This window comes from Euprymna scolopes, chromosome 4, assembly GCF_053919585.1.
Source record: "Euprymna scolopes isolate OS-2025 chromosome 4, ASM5391958v1, whole genome shotgun sequence".
In the NCBI taxonomy this organism is placed as follows: domain Eukaryota; kingdom Metazoa; phylum Mollusca; class Cephalopoda; order Sepiida; family Sepiolidae; genus Euprymna; species Euprymna scolopes.
In genome coordinates, this window is record NC_136485.1 from 95,179,677 (window position 1) to 95,197,700 (window position 18,024).

At 36.3% G+C, this 18,024-nt stretch overlaps 2 protein-coding genes across 2 annotated transcripts in view; one reads left to right on the forward strand and one right to left on the reverse strand.

The window, feature by feature from the left end:
- LOC145268956 (uncharacterized) overlaps positions 1-18,024 on the reverse strand; it is a 223,755-nt gene that overhangs the window by 205,382 nt on the left and 349 nt on the right. The window lies entirely within an intron of this gene.
- LOC145271340 (uncharacterized) lies at positions 15,496-16,200 on the forward strand. The gene has a single exon (XM_080126887.1). It carries the CDS (start codon positions 15,496-15,498, stop codon positions 16,198-16,200), a length of 705 nt encoding a protein of 234 aa, XP_079983013.1.

Genomic DNA, 18,024 nt, shown 5'->3' on the forward strand with positions numbered 1-18,024 from the left:
TGAGAAATTTTATCACCACACAAGCAGAAAGGCTCAGCCTATAAAATCTACTATAGATTCTTTGGTAAGATGAGTGTGTTTGGAATGCTTCTTTCTAGAGCACAATTGACTTTTATACATTTAATTTAATTCAAGTGATTATGCAAAAATAATTTCATAAAATCAACACATGGTTCTCTGATAAGACAGAGGCATGTTTGAAATTAGAGCACAATTGAACCACGATACTTGACTTTTGCATTTTAAATTTTAAGTGAAGTCATTATTTACAGATAATTTTATAAAATCAAGAGTAGATTGTCCACAGTGCGATGTAGACTACAATGTATTGTGGACTAAGTCACTGCAGGAAGGCATGTGAAGCTTCCTCCCGGTAGACTGCATGGGGGGGGGGGGCTAACTAGAGCAGGAAATTAATGGATTTGATTAAAATAATGTACGATTGCACTAATTTCAATGACAAAAGTATAGGAGGGTGGAACGTTTGTTGATTCTCATTCAATGTCTGGTCTCCCTGCTAGTATATATATATATATATATATATTATATATTATATATATATATATATATATATATATATATATATGTGTGTGTGTATGTACACACCTATAAAGTTGATTTTTTTTTTCTGGCTCTGACATCGATATTAAAAGCCTACTTTTTCTATTTAAAAATTATTAAAATAAACTTCTTGATATTACGGATATGCAAGTGACTTCATGAAGGTTAACTAATTTTCACATTGTTTTGAAAAACAAGCAGTTATTAGAAATCATAAAAATGATTAATAACTATTATGTTTAATTCCTTTTGTACATGATTTCTACTTTGTGCATAACAGCATAGTAGAATTTAGGATGAAAACGTTCGAGCACACCGACATGTTTATATAAATGACCTTGTTTGTGTGTGTGCTGAATGCCTACCATACTCTGAATATTTAGTCAACAGTGTTGAAACTTGATATATGGGGTATTTGGACCTCAGGAACACTTGATTTGGTTTTTAGCCTGTAAAACTAGCTGCTGAGTCTAGCAAAATTAAAAAAAACAAAAAAAAAAACAGTTGACCTTGGCAGGAGTAAGTTAACTAGCTCCTGAGCATGTGTACATATACATTTTTAACTTGAAATTGCTTAAATTTTTAGCATTTTTTTATATCCATCTGGCAATAACTCATACAGTAATGACAAAGGTTGAAGCACTAAATAACTACTATGGCTGGAGGGCTGAATATTTTTATTTCACTTCCAGTTTATGGCACCAAAGTCATCTTTTTAAAAAACTTTTCATCATATCAAATATATATATTGGATAAAATATAATAATCAAAAGAGAATTTACTCTATAATAATGAATACAAAAATATGCATTAATTAAAATATCGTATTTGAACATTTTATGACTGGGCAATTCCGGATGACCTGCTGGTATATATATAAGAGCAAATAGTTAATAAAACATGTTAAAAAACACTTTGAAAAAGAGTTAAAAACATATTTAATCTGAAAAGGAAACACTTAATAAGCGGATAGTCCTTAATCCGCGGAGTTTCGAAGAAATACTTTCCTTCTCATCAGAGGGTAGGAATTAGCAAAATGCGGGATCGGATTTTGCATGCAAAAGTATTTGATGAAACTGTAAGTAAGTCAAAGATCTTACTTGATGACAAAAAGTGAAGCAGAGGTGAATTCACATGAATGGATAGTCTGGTGAAAGGAAAAGCATCCAATGACGGTAAAATCAAAAAATGTAAATCAAAGAAAGTTAATTTAATTTTCCATTCACACAAATAAAATCCAAGGAAATTGCGTAATTGGAAGATGGTCCAAAATAATCCAAAAGGCCGAAATCCGTGGAATAATTCACAAATATGTACAAGGAAAAGGGGGGAAAAAAATTCAAATAATATTAATAAAAGAAAAATAAGATATGCATTTAACACGGCTGCCGAGACAAAGTGTAATTAAGAAAAATCAGTGAAGAAGATGAGAAAAAAAAAGATTAAATGGTGATAGAATTAAATATAAAAGAGAAAAGCAAATGTCAAAATCACCCAGACAAGATGTTAAAAGGCGCAAAAAATATAGGGCAAAAAAAGAGGTCAACTGAAATGTACAGGTTATTACTTAAGAAAATGTCAGCAAGAGTTATTAAAAGACACTAAATGGAAAAAATAAATTAATTAATTAATAAATAAATAAAAAATAAAATATAAAAAATAAAATATATATATATATATACTAGCATTTCAGCCCGGCGTTGCCTAGGTGTTTGTTGTGAAGACAAAATTAAAAAAACAAAAAGTGGTAGTAGGAAGACAGGCTCAGATCAGAGGAAAAGAATGTGAAAAAACCTAACATCTTTGCTGTTACGACCACCGCTACACCTAGTAATACACACGGACGAAAAAACGCTTTGGATAATCACAGATTTCAACGTAGTTCTACTAAAATAGCCATATTTTTTAAACCAAAGCATTTCAATGACGCCCCCTGTTTTCTAAAGGTCCGTACCGTGATTGTATGAAGAATTTCGTCATGAAATTTGGGAACCAATCAGTAGAGGTGTTAATCTTAATACTGTTAAGTGTCCGAAATATTTTTGACCATTTCTTTTTTTGTTGTGTTAAAAATAAGACTTTAATATGATGAGTATCGAACATTTTGAAAAAAAAAATTCTTCGGACATCCAGTAGTAAGTAAATCGATCTTTTTACTATCTTTATCAATTAAAAGTATTATTTTATGTTGATAATTTAAAAGGACCTACCCGAAAAAAAAATTGTTTCTATTTCTCGAATTTGGTCAAATGAAGTTAGTATTACTAGAAGCAGCAGCAGCAGCAGCAGCAGCTCCAGCCTGTAGAATCAGCGATAGCACAGTGTAAACACGCGTTCTTTAATTTTTATTCCAGAACGAATTAAGAAAAACATGAAAATATGAATATAAATGTTCTTATGTTTAATTAGAGCTATTTTGTTATCAGAATAACATTAGTTTAGAACTATTCGGTTTTCAGAATGTATAATAACAACAATCCCAACCAATTCGGCATTATGAATCTGTTGCAATTTCTCACATTTCTCGTCAAATTTAAAAACATGGTTAAAAAAACATAATAAACTTTTGTAGATATATAGCTTGCATGCACTTTTATTCTTTAAATTAGTTTTGAACAGCGAATTAAAACAATGTTTTACTGCGAACAGCCACAAATGTTTTTTTTCAAAATCAAAATAAGTATCAAAATCTCGTTTATACATAGATTCGAAAAAGTTGTCAAAAAACAAATATATAACAAATAAATGTTATCAAAGGCAAGATAAGTTACTTTTCTACCTAACTAGTGTTTTTATTTAATGTAACATGTTTATTCAGCTCGAAAAACGTACAGTGTTTACCGATGTATTGGAAAATTAAAAATGTTAATTGCTAAGGAATTAATTAGTATTTGGCAAGTAGTTAATCCACAATTGCCCTTGTCAAGGGAACGTTATATAGGACAGAATGTCAATATATTTTGCTATAAGAGGGCCAAACAGATTGACAGGAAATTTCTTGGAGCAACCAAAGTGAAAAAAAATGAAGGGACAGCTAGACAGATTGTTTGATATATTTTCTTGTAGCTGTAAACTTCCTGTCTTGAGAAGTGATGAATTTGTAGTAAAGTGCAAGACAGGAAATTGTCAAAAAAGCACATAGTTTACACTTGTTCTCTTAACAAGGAGGTACAATTAATTCTATAGATTCACCTGCAATTATGTTCCTTTTTTTGTGGAAAATAAAATAATATATTGGTATTTATTATGTAATCTGGCTCTATTATTAAGCATGCAAATTTTGCAATTTTCAGGTTCCACTAGAAGAACTGCCATTTAGAGCAATTTTGGAATTAATTGATTAGTAATACACACGGACGAAAAAACGCTTTGGATAATCACAGATTTCAAGGTAGTTCTACTAAAATAGCCATATTTTTTAAACCAAAGCACTTCAAGTCTTCAAATTACTACTGTTTTGTTCGGAAATGAATATACTTTCAAATGAATTAATAAATATGAACGTACATTATATATTTTAAGAGTTTTAAGCAAATAAAGTGATAAAAATGTAAACGTCATAAAATGGCGTTTTCGGTAAGGTTTTGTAATGACGCCCCCTGTTTTCTAAAGGTCCGTACCGTGAATGTATGAAGAATTTTGTCATGAAATTTGGGAACCAATCAGTAGAGGTGTTAATCTTAATACTGTCAAGTGTCCGAAATATTTTTGACCATTTCTTTTTTTTGTCGTGTTAAAAATAAGACTTTAATATGACGAGTATCGAACATTTTGAAAAAAAAAATTCTTCGGACACCCAGTAGTAAGTAAATCGATCTTTTTACTATCTTTATCAATTAAAAGTATTATTTTATGTTGAGTAGGACCACGGTAATTGATAATTTAAAAGGACCTACCTGAAAAAAAAATTGTTTCTATTTCTCGAATTTGGTCAAATGAAATTAGTATTACTAGCAGCAGCAGCTCCAGCCTGTAGAATCAGCGATAGCACAGTGTAAACACGCGTTCTTTAATTTATATTCCAGAACGAATTAAGAAAAACATGAAAATATGAATATAAATGTTCTTATGTTTAATTAGAGCTATTTTGTTATCAGAATAACATTAGTTTAGAACTATTCGGTTTTCAGAATGTATAATAACAACTAGTGTTGGGACGATTCCTAATTTTTATACGATTCCGATTCCAGGAAAATATTGATTAACGATTCCGATACCAAGTACGATTCTGATTCCTAGGGAATTATTGTTTTGAAATATACCAGGTAGTTTTATACTTATGGTCAGGTAGTTCCCAAATATGTTCCCTAACTTTGGAAGAGATATTTTATGTCTACACCGTTGTGTTTTGGTTTAAATAAAATTATTATATAGTAAACTAAATGGAAAAATAAGCAAAATTTATGTTAGAGAAAATTTATTTTACTTAATTGGAATACAGAAAAAAACCCAAAGAAAATAGAATTTATCCTTCAGAGCAAAAACAAATAAAATAGAATTTATATAACAGAACAAAAACAAGAAAATTAGAGAATAAATTAACACGATTCATTATTTTGCTCCTCATAATTAACAGATTTAATGCATTAAATAAAAAAAAATATAGTGGAAGAGAAAGAAAATATATACTAATTAAATATAAAAATGGTGAAAGCCAACGTCCGCCTAAAAAAGTTAAAAAAAAAAAACAACTTTATTTTATTTTACAAAACCCAAAATGAGATTAGAATTTGGGACCCCATCGCTTCAGTAGGACCTTTTGGTGCCATTTTTACCTACTTATTCACTCGTGCCATTTTTACCGAGCACCACATTTTTGATACTGCGAGAAACACATAATTTTCCTTAGCTCCTACAATTAATTCAAAGTCCGAATGGCAACCCTCCCCATATTCTCATTGCATTGAAACCCTCTTAAAACTACACATAATCATCTTAAAAAAAAAAAAAAAAAAAAAAGCATGCATATTTTCCCATAGAAAAAAAAACAGTTAACTGCCCTAAAATGCTAGAATGACCTATATTAGGAAATTATTACATTCAATTCTAAAATAATTTGTTTATCTTTCATTAAAGTTTTTCATGGCATTTTATACATAATTTCCTAAAAAGGTAGAATCACATTTTGGAGGGGTGGTCAGAAGGAGTTGAGTGGGGTTAAACAGAAGGTGTTAATCTACAATAATACCAAAGAAATATTGCAATATATTCATTTTTAAATGGTCTTATGTTTAGATTTAAGTTTTTTGTACATAAAGCACATTACAATTCAACTTTGAGTTCTGCAACTTCTTTTCTGTTTATGGATACATGGCATTTTTAAGGAATTGCTGCATATTTATGCACATTTACTGCAGATTATTTGGAAACCATAAACTTTGGGAGATTTTCAGTCGCATATTCTAATTCCTTGTACAAAAATACACTTATATGGTAAATTTCATTTCTTAGTCTTGTGTTTTAACAAAGATATGACATTTTTACTGAAAAAGTAGTGTAAAAAAATGTGACAAAACGCATATGGTCTTAAAGAGGGAAAAATATCCAAACGTGTGAGGCACAAAAATAGCCATAACTTCCTTAATTTTAATCAGATTTTAAAAATTTAAAAAGATTCTTTCTTAGCTCATCAAGATCTTTCTATGCATACCAATATTGAAATATTTCAAGCTATTTCAATTTTTTCATGTGTATTGCTACTAAACCGGAAGTGAAGTAGGTTTAAATTAAGGCTAGACAATCGAAAAGAGGGGATCACTTTCAAAAATATCGGTGAAAAAAGCAACCCCTCCCTGTAGAAAAGTGCCCAGTTGAGGGTGAAAAAATTAATGTTTTTAGCCAATTTTTCGGTATTTGTCGTCTGAAGGGTCGAGCTTCAACGATACTTATCTTGTGAAAATTTGTTGCCTCTGTCAAAAGTTTTAGACAGACATGCAAACATACATACATTTATATATTTATAGCTCAAACTTTGGGCCCAAACCGATTAAAAAGCTTGCCCTATCTCTGAATACCCTTTATGTAATATTTCAAATGTTTAGACCAGAAATTGTCTGAGTAATTTGGTAGAGACTGCAGAGGTCAAATTTTTTTTAACTTTGACCCCTATTATGACTCCTTAACATTTATTGTTTTGGGCTCCAATCAAGTTATTAAGTTAGATCCATGTCCAAGGAACTAATATCTAAAATTTCAATTGTTTATACCCAAAATTGGTGGAGGAGTTTGGTAGAGTTCTCAAAGGACAAATCGTTGAACTTTGACCCCTTAATAGCCAAATTTCTGGCCAAAAACGGATTACAAAGATTTTCACAAATCTCAGTACCCTGTATATCAAATTTCAAGTCTGCAGATTGAAAATTGACAGAGTTATTGTGTAGGGAAATGTACACACACAGACATTTTCACAGATATATATATATATATATATATATATATATATATATATATATATATATATATATATAAAATGTTAGCAGAGTGACCCAATGTTGCCGGGAATTTAATGATGATCAATGAATGTTTCACACTCCTATATTTTGATTGTCATCAAAATCGATGAAATCGCTTATTTTTTAATCAAAACGATTTCCTGCTCTAATTGGGAACCCAACATGGTGCCCCTGAAGAAAACTTTACATGCCTCTCGTAGTGACTAAGTTCACAATATAGTGTAGTCTACATTGCACTGTAGAGAACTTACTTATGACTTCATAAAATTATTTTCATATATAATGGCTTGCATTAAAGTTTAAAACGCAAAAGCCAAGTATCATGCTTCAATTATGCTCTAAACAGAAACATTCATTTCGAACATGCCCTTGTCATATCTAAGAACCTACTATACATTTTATATGCCTGGCATTACTGGTTGTGCAGTGAATTTAAGTTTAAAATGAAAAAGTTAAAAATCATTTTTAACTTGTTCTTTAAATAGAAATATTAATTTTTAATGCGCCCCTGTCACATCAAAGAACATACTGTTGATTTTATATGCTGGACCTTTTGGCTTGTGTAGTAATAAAACTTCTCAAATGCACTTGTGATATTAGGCTATGTAAGATGTTAACTTTGGTCAGAATCGCCTGCTACTTCTTTCATCGGATTATTTTGATTATCGATACTTATCCAAGACTTTCTTATACAAAACGTATCCAAGAACACTGCCAGGTCAATAAAGTACTGTCATGTGAAATTTCATAAAAATCGACCCCACTGTTCTTGAGTCCATTGGGAACGAACTTACAAAGTTCCTTTTATATAATAGTAGAAGTATATATATATATATATATATATATATATATATATATATATATATATATATATGTAGAGTTTAATGTAATAATCAAAGAGGAAAGCGCACCCGTGTGTGTGTGTGTGTGTGTGTGTTGGATGGGATCTGAGAGAAAGAGAAATTAAAGATGGCAACCATGCATTTATAAGGTGTAGTCTCATGGAATCTCACAAGATCTCATACTCCATGGCACACGTATGCAAATGGAATGGGGTCAGTTTTCTGATAAAATGTCCGTTGGCAGAGGCAGAGGGTGAGAGACGTTCTGGAAGTTGAGAGATAAAGTTGTCAGTTACGAATTCTAGCTGGACTTTTGCGTATTGTATTTGGTTTATTTTGTTTTGCTGTTTACTAGCCCGTTCAACGTCAAGTTATTTTGGCATAATCGGGAACAAATCCGACCTTAAATTAATACCAGAATTTGACGGCTCGACCCAGGTACTTGACTGGGTGGAGAAGGTGGAAGTACATTACCTGTTATCTAGTGTGAAGAACATTGAAAATGTGGTTCCTCTACGTCTGTCTGGAGAGGCTTTCGCGATATATCAACAGCTTAGTCCTGAGGAAAAACAGGATTATGAAAGGATCAAGGCAACATTATACAAGGCATTCGCTATCAACCCTGCCACTGCTTGAGAGCAATTTGAGGCAAGAACCTTGCATCCCAGTGAAACTGTCAACGTTTATTTGGCCGAGCTGACAAAATTGACAGTGTTGTTTGGTGGGTTGCCTGAGCGCGCCTCATTCTGCAAATTTTTGGCAGGGCTCCCAACCAGAGCAAAGCAAGTCCTGTGGGCTAGCTCAAGCATAGCTTCATTGTCCCTTAATGACCTGGTAGACCAGGCCAGGACCGTGATGAAGAATACTTATGAGATGGGAGAACCGGTAGTTGCTGCTGCACAGCGCGCATTATAAATGAGGATAGACCATCCCAGGGGCTCGGCCTGCGCGGTGAAGTCATGTGTTATAGGTGCAATGACTAGGGCCACATTGCGAAGAACTGCCGGCGGCGACTGACAGCTACTCGCTGCTACCGATGTAATGAGACTGGTCATATGGCCCAGGATTGTTCGGAAAACGGGGTCGGAGACAAGGTGCCAGCGTTGATCTCTTCCACAAACAGAAATTAGACAAGGCGCTTCCCGACCATTCAGGTCTATGTCAATGAGACATTGTGCTCAGCACTCTTCGACTCTGGGTGCTCTTGCACCATAGTGAGTGCGGGCCTCTGCCATACTTGGAAGAAGACTACTAGATTAATCACCCTCAGTGGAGTGACGTGGACATGTTGCGGGGTGGGCACTGTGAACATTCACACTAAAACTGGAAATTCAGCTAACATCGAAGCGCTGGTAGTACTCGAGAAACCGCTCAGCTTTGACCTACTCCTGCCATCAGAGCCCTAGGTGGTGCTCACATAACACAAACGGGGGCGATATAGTTTCAGGAGAAGGTTCCAGTGTATGCTGCTTTGAAGATTGATCAGCCAGACTTTGTTGAGTTTGACCAGCAGCAGAAGGCTTGGACAGCCACGTGGAAGTGGTCGGAAAACCAGGAACCAGCAAAACTGTGAAATGAGGTAACAGAGTACCAAATGAGGCCTGCATATGAAGAGGAACTTCGTGATTGGATCAAGGATGGCTGGTTGATTCCCTACCCCAATGAGAAACTTGGACCTCTTAAAGGCCTGATTCCGCTGATGGCGATCGCTTAGCACAACAAAGCAAAGGTGAGGCGAGTGATGGACTATCGCCAACTGAACGCGCATGTTGATGCGATCAAGGCAGATGCTGACATTTGTGCCAGCAAGGTTCCAATGTGTCCCTGCTGGATCTAAGAAAAGCATACCTGCAGGTCTGTATCAGTGAAATAATGTGGCTATTTCAGATGGTAGTGTTTGCTGGCAGGAGGTACTGCCTTACCAGACTAGGCTTTGGGCTGAACGTAGCACCCCAAATAATGAAGATCATTATTAACACTGTATTGTCACAGGATTGGTTGGTTGTTTTTGTTTTACGGCATATCAACCTTTTTCAGGTTATTTAATGCCGAATCTAGTTATTTTGAGGAACGATTTTTTATGGAGTATATTTTTTTTTAGGTCCGATTCTATTTAACCCATAGTTGGGACCCTAACAGGTACTACCATTCTGGGTCAGAGTAGATCTGGGAGCAATGGCAATTAAAGGGTGGCTTCACACTCCCCAAGGCCCGCAAGGTGGGGCTTCACCATCGGATATAGTTTTAGGTCATATCCAGGACCGTATTGTCACAGGAAGAGACAGTAAAAGATGGGACATCGGCGTACCTTGGTGACATATATGCGTCACCATCACATGTGAGGGCCAAACTGGCTGAGCTTGGTTTGACGTGCACGGATCCAGAATGTTTGGTGAATGGCGTTTGTGCCTTGGGCCTGAACGTTCGACAGGAGCGAGGGACTTTGAAATGGAGGCGCAGAACTGCAGTTCCTGAAGTGCCCGATGTCTTCACAGGGTGAGCAGTATTCTCCCTGTGTGGAAAACTTGTGGGGCACCTACCAGTGTGTGGATGGACTCGTGTGGCAACAGGCATCATAAAAAGGAGGGCAAGCGCAGTCACCAAAGGCTGGGATGATGAAACAGCTGACGATCTGTTGGTTTGCATGGTGAAGGAGACTATCGCAAGGGTAAAGCAGGATGAACTCGCCAAAGGAGACTGGTGTGTGCAGGGAGACAAACTGAATGTGTGGGTGGATGCGAGCTCTCTAACAATTGGTGTGCTGTTGGAGAAGAATGGTGCTGCGATTGAGGACGCTTGCTGGTTGTGACCAACAAGTGACGCTGCTCATATCAACCTGGCAGAGCTCGATGCGGTGATAAAAGGTATCAACCTGGCACTCCAGTGGAAAGTCAGGAAATTATGCATACACTCAGATTCACTATGTGTGTACCACTGGATATCAGACATACTGACAGGCAAGACTAGGGTACACAATAAGGCAGCCAGCGAGATGCTGATCAGACGGAGGTTGGAGACCATAAAAAAGCTGGTAACCTGTCTGTGGATGCGGTACTGGTCACTTCAAATTGTAACCTTGCTGAGAGGCTCACTCGGGTGCAAAAGAAATGGTATGACACCATGAACAAGAAAGCCGAGCCAGTACCATTGTATGCCGCCTCTATTAAGGTGGCGGATGAAATCAGGAAGATACACCACCTCAGTGGACACCCCGGAGTGAGACGGACATGTTATTTTGTGTAGTTGTCCAATCCGTCGGTGTCCAAAAGGAAAAATAGTAGTCAAGGAATGTCAAACATGCCAGCTAATCGACCCGCCCCGGCCAGATGGCGGAAAGGTCAGCTGGGATTAAGCGCGACTTGGAGCCAACTGGGTATGGGCATAACCCACTATGGAAGCCAGCACTTCCTCACCCTGATCGATTGTGGACCGACAAGATGTGCAATCTGGCGCCCGTTAATAATAAGACAAGATTTCTCCAGTGTAATCCGTGAATTGGAGTCCATGTTTTATGAAAGGGGGCCACCTGAAGCGATCCTCACAGACAATGACATGGCCTTCTGCAGTGGGGAGTTCAGACGTTTCCTAGAAAAGTGGGGGATCCAGCTCAGACACAGATGTGTATATGTACCAAGTGGAAACGGTATAGCAGAGCGGTGCCATCGAAGCGTGAAGAGGATTGCAGCAAGAAAACAATGCACAATCGCAGAGGCGGTTTATAGATATAATGCAACTCCAAAGGATGGTATAACTGTTGCAAGCGCACCTACCAATGCGATTCATTTCTATTGAGTGCGCATCAAGGACATTGACGCCCGTCTGCCTGATCAGCAGGAAATCTGAGGGCCGTATGAATTAGAGGACACTGTCTGGGTGAATCCTCCCAATAATCGATGCACCAGTTTTCTGATAAAATGTTTGTTGGCAGAGGCAGTGGGTGAGAGACGTTCTGGAAGTTGAGAGATAAAGTTGTCCGTTACGAATTCTAGCTGGACCTTTGAGTGTTGTATTTGGTTTATTTTGTTTTGCTGTTTAACAGCCCATTTAACGTCAATATATTTCTCCAAAAACCTCTGGTCTTGATCGAGGGGAGACTAAAACTTGCTGGTATGGTTTCAAATGATCTAAAATAACAGCAAGGGGAGACTTGATTTCAAAGATTTCTCATATGTTATATCTCCCCTCTTTTGGAAATAGAGTACAATTATGAATATCTCCAGTATCAAATTATCTTTATACACTGTGAAAATTACTTTATGTAATGATGGGAGATAAAACATATGACAAATATTTGGTATTGAGTCTCCCCTTGCTGTTATTTTAGATCATTTGAAATCATAGCAAGTTTTACTCTCCCCTCGATCAAGGACAGAGGTTTTAGGGGAAATATCAGATATCATATGCAAAACTAGGAAAAGAAATGACTATGATTGTAACATTTTACAGCTGTAAAAAAGTGCCAACAATAGGCTCAGAATGATCCCCTTAATGTGCGACCTTAAGGGCATAGCCCACTACAGAATTCAGATCATTACCTTTTCAACGAGCCTTCATTTGTTAAATTCTGATCAATAGTTGCTAAGATTTGGAACTTATAAAATTGCCAAAAAGGTGATATATATATATATATATATATATATGATGACTGCAACATCTTGTCAGACGAGTGCCACTCCCTCAGACACTGACTTTTTTTTTTTAGTCCTACCGGTGAATTCATACGCTCAAGCAGGCATGACACTGAAGATGGTCATTGAGATCAATTATTACATGCTTCCAGCATTTCAAGCCTCCACACGTCACAACTTTTCCATCGCCACAGGACCATTTTTATAGACAAATGCCTGAGGAAGTATCTATACACAGATGATGTTACAGAGCCTTAGCTTTGTACGACAGCTAAGTCTCTCTCTCGGTTCAAAATGTTGAGATCCAGCAACAAGCAAGAGCAAGATAACCAGCAACAAGTTAAACTGCAGACCAGCTTAATGCGGGTACTGGTCTCCCGCTTTATGTTTTTTTTTAAATCAGAGATTTACTTCTCCTAGAAAGGTTGCCTTCACCACGGCTTAAGGGATCCTTCTCCACCCCCAACACACACATACATACACACAAACACACACGGTGCTAAAATTCCATTATTTCAAAATATTCTATAACAACATAGATTTTTAATTAATTGTGTTTAAATTTTTTTTTAAATATTAAGTTTTTACATAAACATGGCTCTTGTCAGCTATTTTATCGCCAGATTAAAACCAATTTGAAAATATTATTGCACAAATATTAAGCATTTTGTACGCCCCCCTCATATTTTGTTCGTCTCTTTTTACCGAACAAAATATGGAAGCACGTAGGTAACCAAAAGAACATTCAGTAAAACCGTATTTCATATTTAATATACAAATGTTTAAAATATTATTAATCATTAAACTGTGTAAATTTTAAAACCTAACAAAATTATAACAAAGATTAATTATTAATTGCAGTTTGAAGAAGATAAAGGTTTTAAAAAAATCATTAAGTCGCTTCTGCTTTTCCATAGTCCGTATAGTTAACACAAGTCTGACATCACAGGAACATGCGTTTTTCACATTGTTTTGGGGATACCTAATATATGTGAAAAAAAAAATGAGTTGGATGAGTGTTACTTACATCTGGCAAGCTCAGCTTCGGGGGATATTGTGACCAACTTGAATGTCTATCTACTTCTGATATTTAAAGTCAGGATTGAGTAGGAGGGGTGGGAGGTTATACAACCTATATATTCAGGGTTGGTCTCTCTCTCTATGGTTTTTCTCAGTCTGTACTATGTTATCATAGAGACCAGACAGTTAGTCTTCTACTCCGGAATTTTAGATAGTTCTGTTACCAGACCCCGTTGGGCGGGGTCGCTTAAAGAGCATTTCTTTTTTGCAACCCCGATTGCTGCCTGCACTTTTAAGCATCGCCCTTCAACCATTTTTTTTTAACAAATTGCAAAAAAGAATTTTTAAGAATTATCTTTTTTTTCGCTGACCTGTGACATAATTGATCAACTCGTTATTCAGCATGGAAGTTTTCAGGGAACAGATCCTTCAACGGATGACTGTACTGAAGATAAAGGTTGAGGAACGGTTGAAGCTGTGTCATGGAGATAGAGTGACCCTGCACACTTATGCCACCTTCCGGAACGATATTTTGGAGTATATTCATGAAATGGAAGTGTGCATCACTAAGCTGGAATTAGCTCAAATTCCAGAGATGGATGTACTGGAAACAGAAGTTAGTTGTGCATCACAACTCATGGAAAACCATATAGAGTTGGGTGAATTGGATGATTCCTTGGCTGCACCTACTGCCAGTTCTTTCATGGATACAACTCCTCATTCGACATCAGGAAGAAGTTCAGCTTCCTTTGTAGTTAAACCTCCACAGATACAGATCACTGGACCTACATTTGGTGATTCTGAGATGGCTGCCGATCACATGAGTTTCCAGAATTTTTTGTCAAGATTCGAAAACTGTGTGGTTGATATGGCTGAACGTTTAAATTTCTTAAAATGCTCCCTTACGGACAGAACCTTGAGGCTAATCAACCATCTGAGCTGCACAGATGCAAATTATCAACGTGCCCTTGTTTTATTGAAAAAGGAATATTTAAATATCGATGAGATCATTGATCAAATATTCCAAGACATACTTGATTATACACCAAGGAAGGAGATCTCCTACTCGGATTTTTGGCGAGTTTATTTCCAGGACGGCTTCCCTCTTGGAGGAGCTAGGAAATGCTTATTCCTGTGACTTTTCTGTGAATAATCAGGTGAAGCTCGTTTAATGGCCAAGATTCTGTTTTTGAAGTTTCCTAAGGAGCTAAAAGGGGAAATGATTAGGCTGACAGGGAGCCGCATACCATCCTTGTCTTCCATATTGGAGCTCACCAGGGAGGCAATTAAACGACTACAGGTCAAGGTCGACACCTCTGCCAGTACTTCATTTGATAGTGGAAGGAGTTCTTCTCTGAGAGTGGCACGGAGACCCAAGACTACCTCGGCCTTTCATATAGACACCAGCCCACAGACGTTGCCTCGATATTCTCGAAGCTTTCCCCCCATTTTGTTTGTGACTTTCAGCAGGGGAAAGTAGTTTATTGCAGTTAATTACCTCCTGGACACAGGCAGTGGGAGGTCATATCTGTCTGCTGATGTATTGCATGGTTTGGGCTCAATAGAGACAATTGGAATGGATTGCCAGATTAGGTTATCCACCCTGCTTGGCGACTGTGATAGAAGTTTCAAAGAAGTTGCTCTGGACATTAATTTGGGTTGTGGAAATCTAGTGACATCTCATGTTTTGGTAGCTGAGATAATCGATTTGTTTGTCCGACTAACAAATTTGGAACTCTTGTTAGATGCCTTCCGGGATGTTAAATGTTCCCTGGCCGGGAAATTTGAAACTGGGTCGGACTTCATACCAATCAAAGGTATTATCGGTTTGGACCTCCTACATCAATTGGGGCCCTTTCAACTTGTTCCTTGTCTGAAGGGATGGGCCTTCTCCACACCAGAAGGTGTTTTCCATTTGGAACTGTTGAATACTTCTTCTCTGAGGATCGAATTCTCTATGAGGTAACACACCTCTCGTTTAACTCGGTAATGATGCAGACTCCACAAGTGCATTCCTCCCACCTGTGTTTTGTTCTTGAGAGCCAACCCACATACCTAGACTCCTTGGCCGAGTTCTTCCCTGATAGTGAAGTACAGAGGGGGTTGGAACAGATGTTCAACCTGGAATCTTTGGGAATACATGATGAAAATACCTTCTCTGACTATGATCAAAATGCCATAGAGTTCAAAGATGGCACATACTATGTAGAGCTTCCCTGGCATGTTGACAAGTTAGCCAGAGTCCCGTCTAATCATGCTGTCTCTTTACGTATCTTGGACCGGGTGACTAAGGACCTGATAAAAAATATGTATCAGGACTACTTAGAAGTGTTCTGGCAACAGGAGCAGGATGGTATAATTGAGGAGATCTTTGTATCCGTCCACAAATTTCAGAATTTTGTATGGATACCACATCGGCCAGTTGTTAAGCATGACGCTGCAGCTATGACCAAGATCCGTCCTGTTTTCAATTGTAGCTTGAAGACTGGTAAGAGAATGTCCCTTAATGAAACCGCTTACTCTGGCATCAACCTCACAGGAGACATGCTAAATTTGTTGATGAGCTTCAGAGCTAATAACTACATTCTGTTGGCGGACATTCAAAAGGCATTCTTAATGATACGTCTCAGCCTGGAAGCTGACAAGAACAGGTTCTGTTTCTTCATTAAGCATCGCCCTTCAACCATATTTTTTTAACATATACGCATGCATAAATATATATAGAAAGAGGTTTGTATTTACTATAACCATTTTGCGCAAATATTATGCAAGTATAAATCATGTAGAATATCTGCATAAATATAATTACACTAAAAATGATCATCCCATAAGAAAACTGAAAAAGCTAATAAGGAATTAATAAAAGTGAATGTTTAAAAGAATATGCAAATTAGCTAGATATTTTGCAGATGAATGCAATTCCACGACGCGTCGCATCTATAATGAAGTTGTATTTTCTTTTTAAATAAATAGAAAAATAAGTTTTTTTTTATATGAATATCAATACACAATATATAAGTCGTCGGTATATTTTTACCTGGTTTCCACCTTAACATTTTCTTCCTTTACGACTTTTAAAGGTTTTCGGGTATGCTGAAAACGAATATCACATTTTAATTTTCCGTAAATAAGCAGTTTTCCAGATATTAAGCAATGTAATTTCTTATATTATTGCTGATGACCATCTTGGTACGAGCGAGCGCGCTCTCGTACGTGTAAACGGGACGTGTAATCGTTAGCATTGTTTCAGGTTTGGTAGCAGAGAGGAGGGGGGGATAAGTTCCAAACATTTTAAAATCGCGTAGAAACACTTCAAACAATGCATGTGGGGTGGGTTTAAAGATTTATTTGCTTTGAAAAGGTCTCGACGTTAAATATTACTTAATTATTATTTCCCGATATTAAGGCTGTTAACACAAAATATTAGGTCGGACCTATACAATGCACACCCTCTACTTGTATCTTTTTTTGTTGTTGTTTTTTTGTTTTTTTCAATTTTTTACAACGGATTATTATCGACTAGACACTAAGCTACCATATTATGAATAAATAAAATTCCAATATTTATCTAATCTATTATGTATTGTTTCAACTAGTTGGCGTGTTTGTATTTGCGCGCATTCAATTTTTTAATAATGTAGATCATTTAAAAATTTACTTTATCACCTATAGTACTTTTTATATATATATATATATATATATATATATATATATATATATATATATATATATATATGAGAGAGAGAGAGAGAGAGAGAGAGAGTTCAAATCAAGTTCTGTATTTCTTTGTTGATATTCTTCGTCAGCTGGTTTGAATGCTCTGGAAAAGTCACTTACGAGTTTTAAAATATTCTGTTATTCTGAAACACAGCCAAGTTCGTTGGTATATTCTAAAACTGGTGAACATAAATCAGAAGTGATCTTTCCAGGGCATTAATGCAGATAAAATCAGCTGACGAAGAATTTGAAAGGGAAGTATGGAACTTGATTTTAAACAAACTGTTTATAACATCGAGTTTTACAATTACCGCGATATTTTTTGTTTCATTTTACTTCAGTCGTAAGTTTACAAATCAAAAATCAAGTGTTAACACTTGATCTCCATCTGAAATACAATATCTATGTATTTAATACATAACCGATATTCTTCTTTACGTTTCAAATGTTGAGTTAGTAAAGAAGCTGAGAATATTAATTTTCCTCTCTCCGTTTTACCATTTAAATATGTTATACCTTTCTTGTGGTCTCTTGGTCTTACTGGATTCCAGGACAAGAATTAATCTAATCTGGTCGAGTACCCAACCTAGTGTTATTACCGGAGGCAACATCAAGGTGCACCATTCATAGTAAAAGCCGGTGTGGATTAGATATACCGAGAAGATCTTATTCGGTTCACGAATATGTGATTTTTAATATTTGGTCAGGGTTTACTTTTAGGGAAAAGTATTCTCGTGCTAGGTTACCCCTATACAGATAGACATTAGACACTCGAGGGTAAGGTTTAATATGCATTCAAGTTGT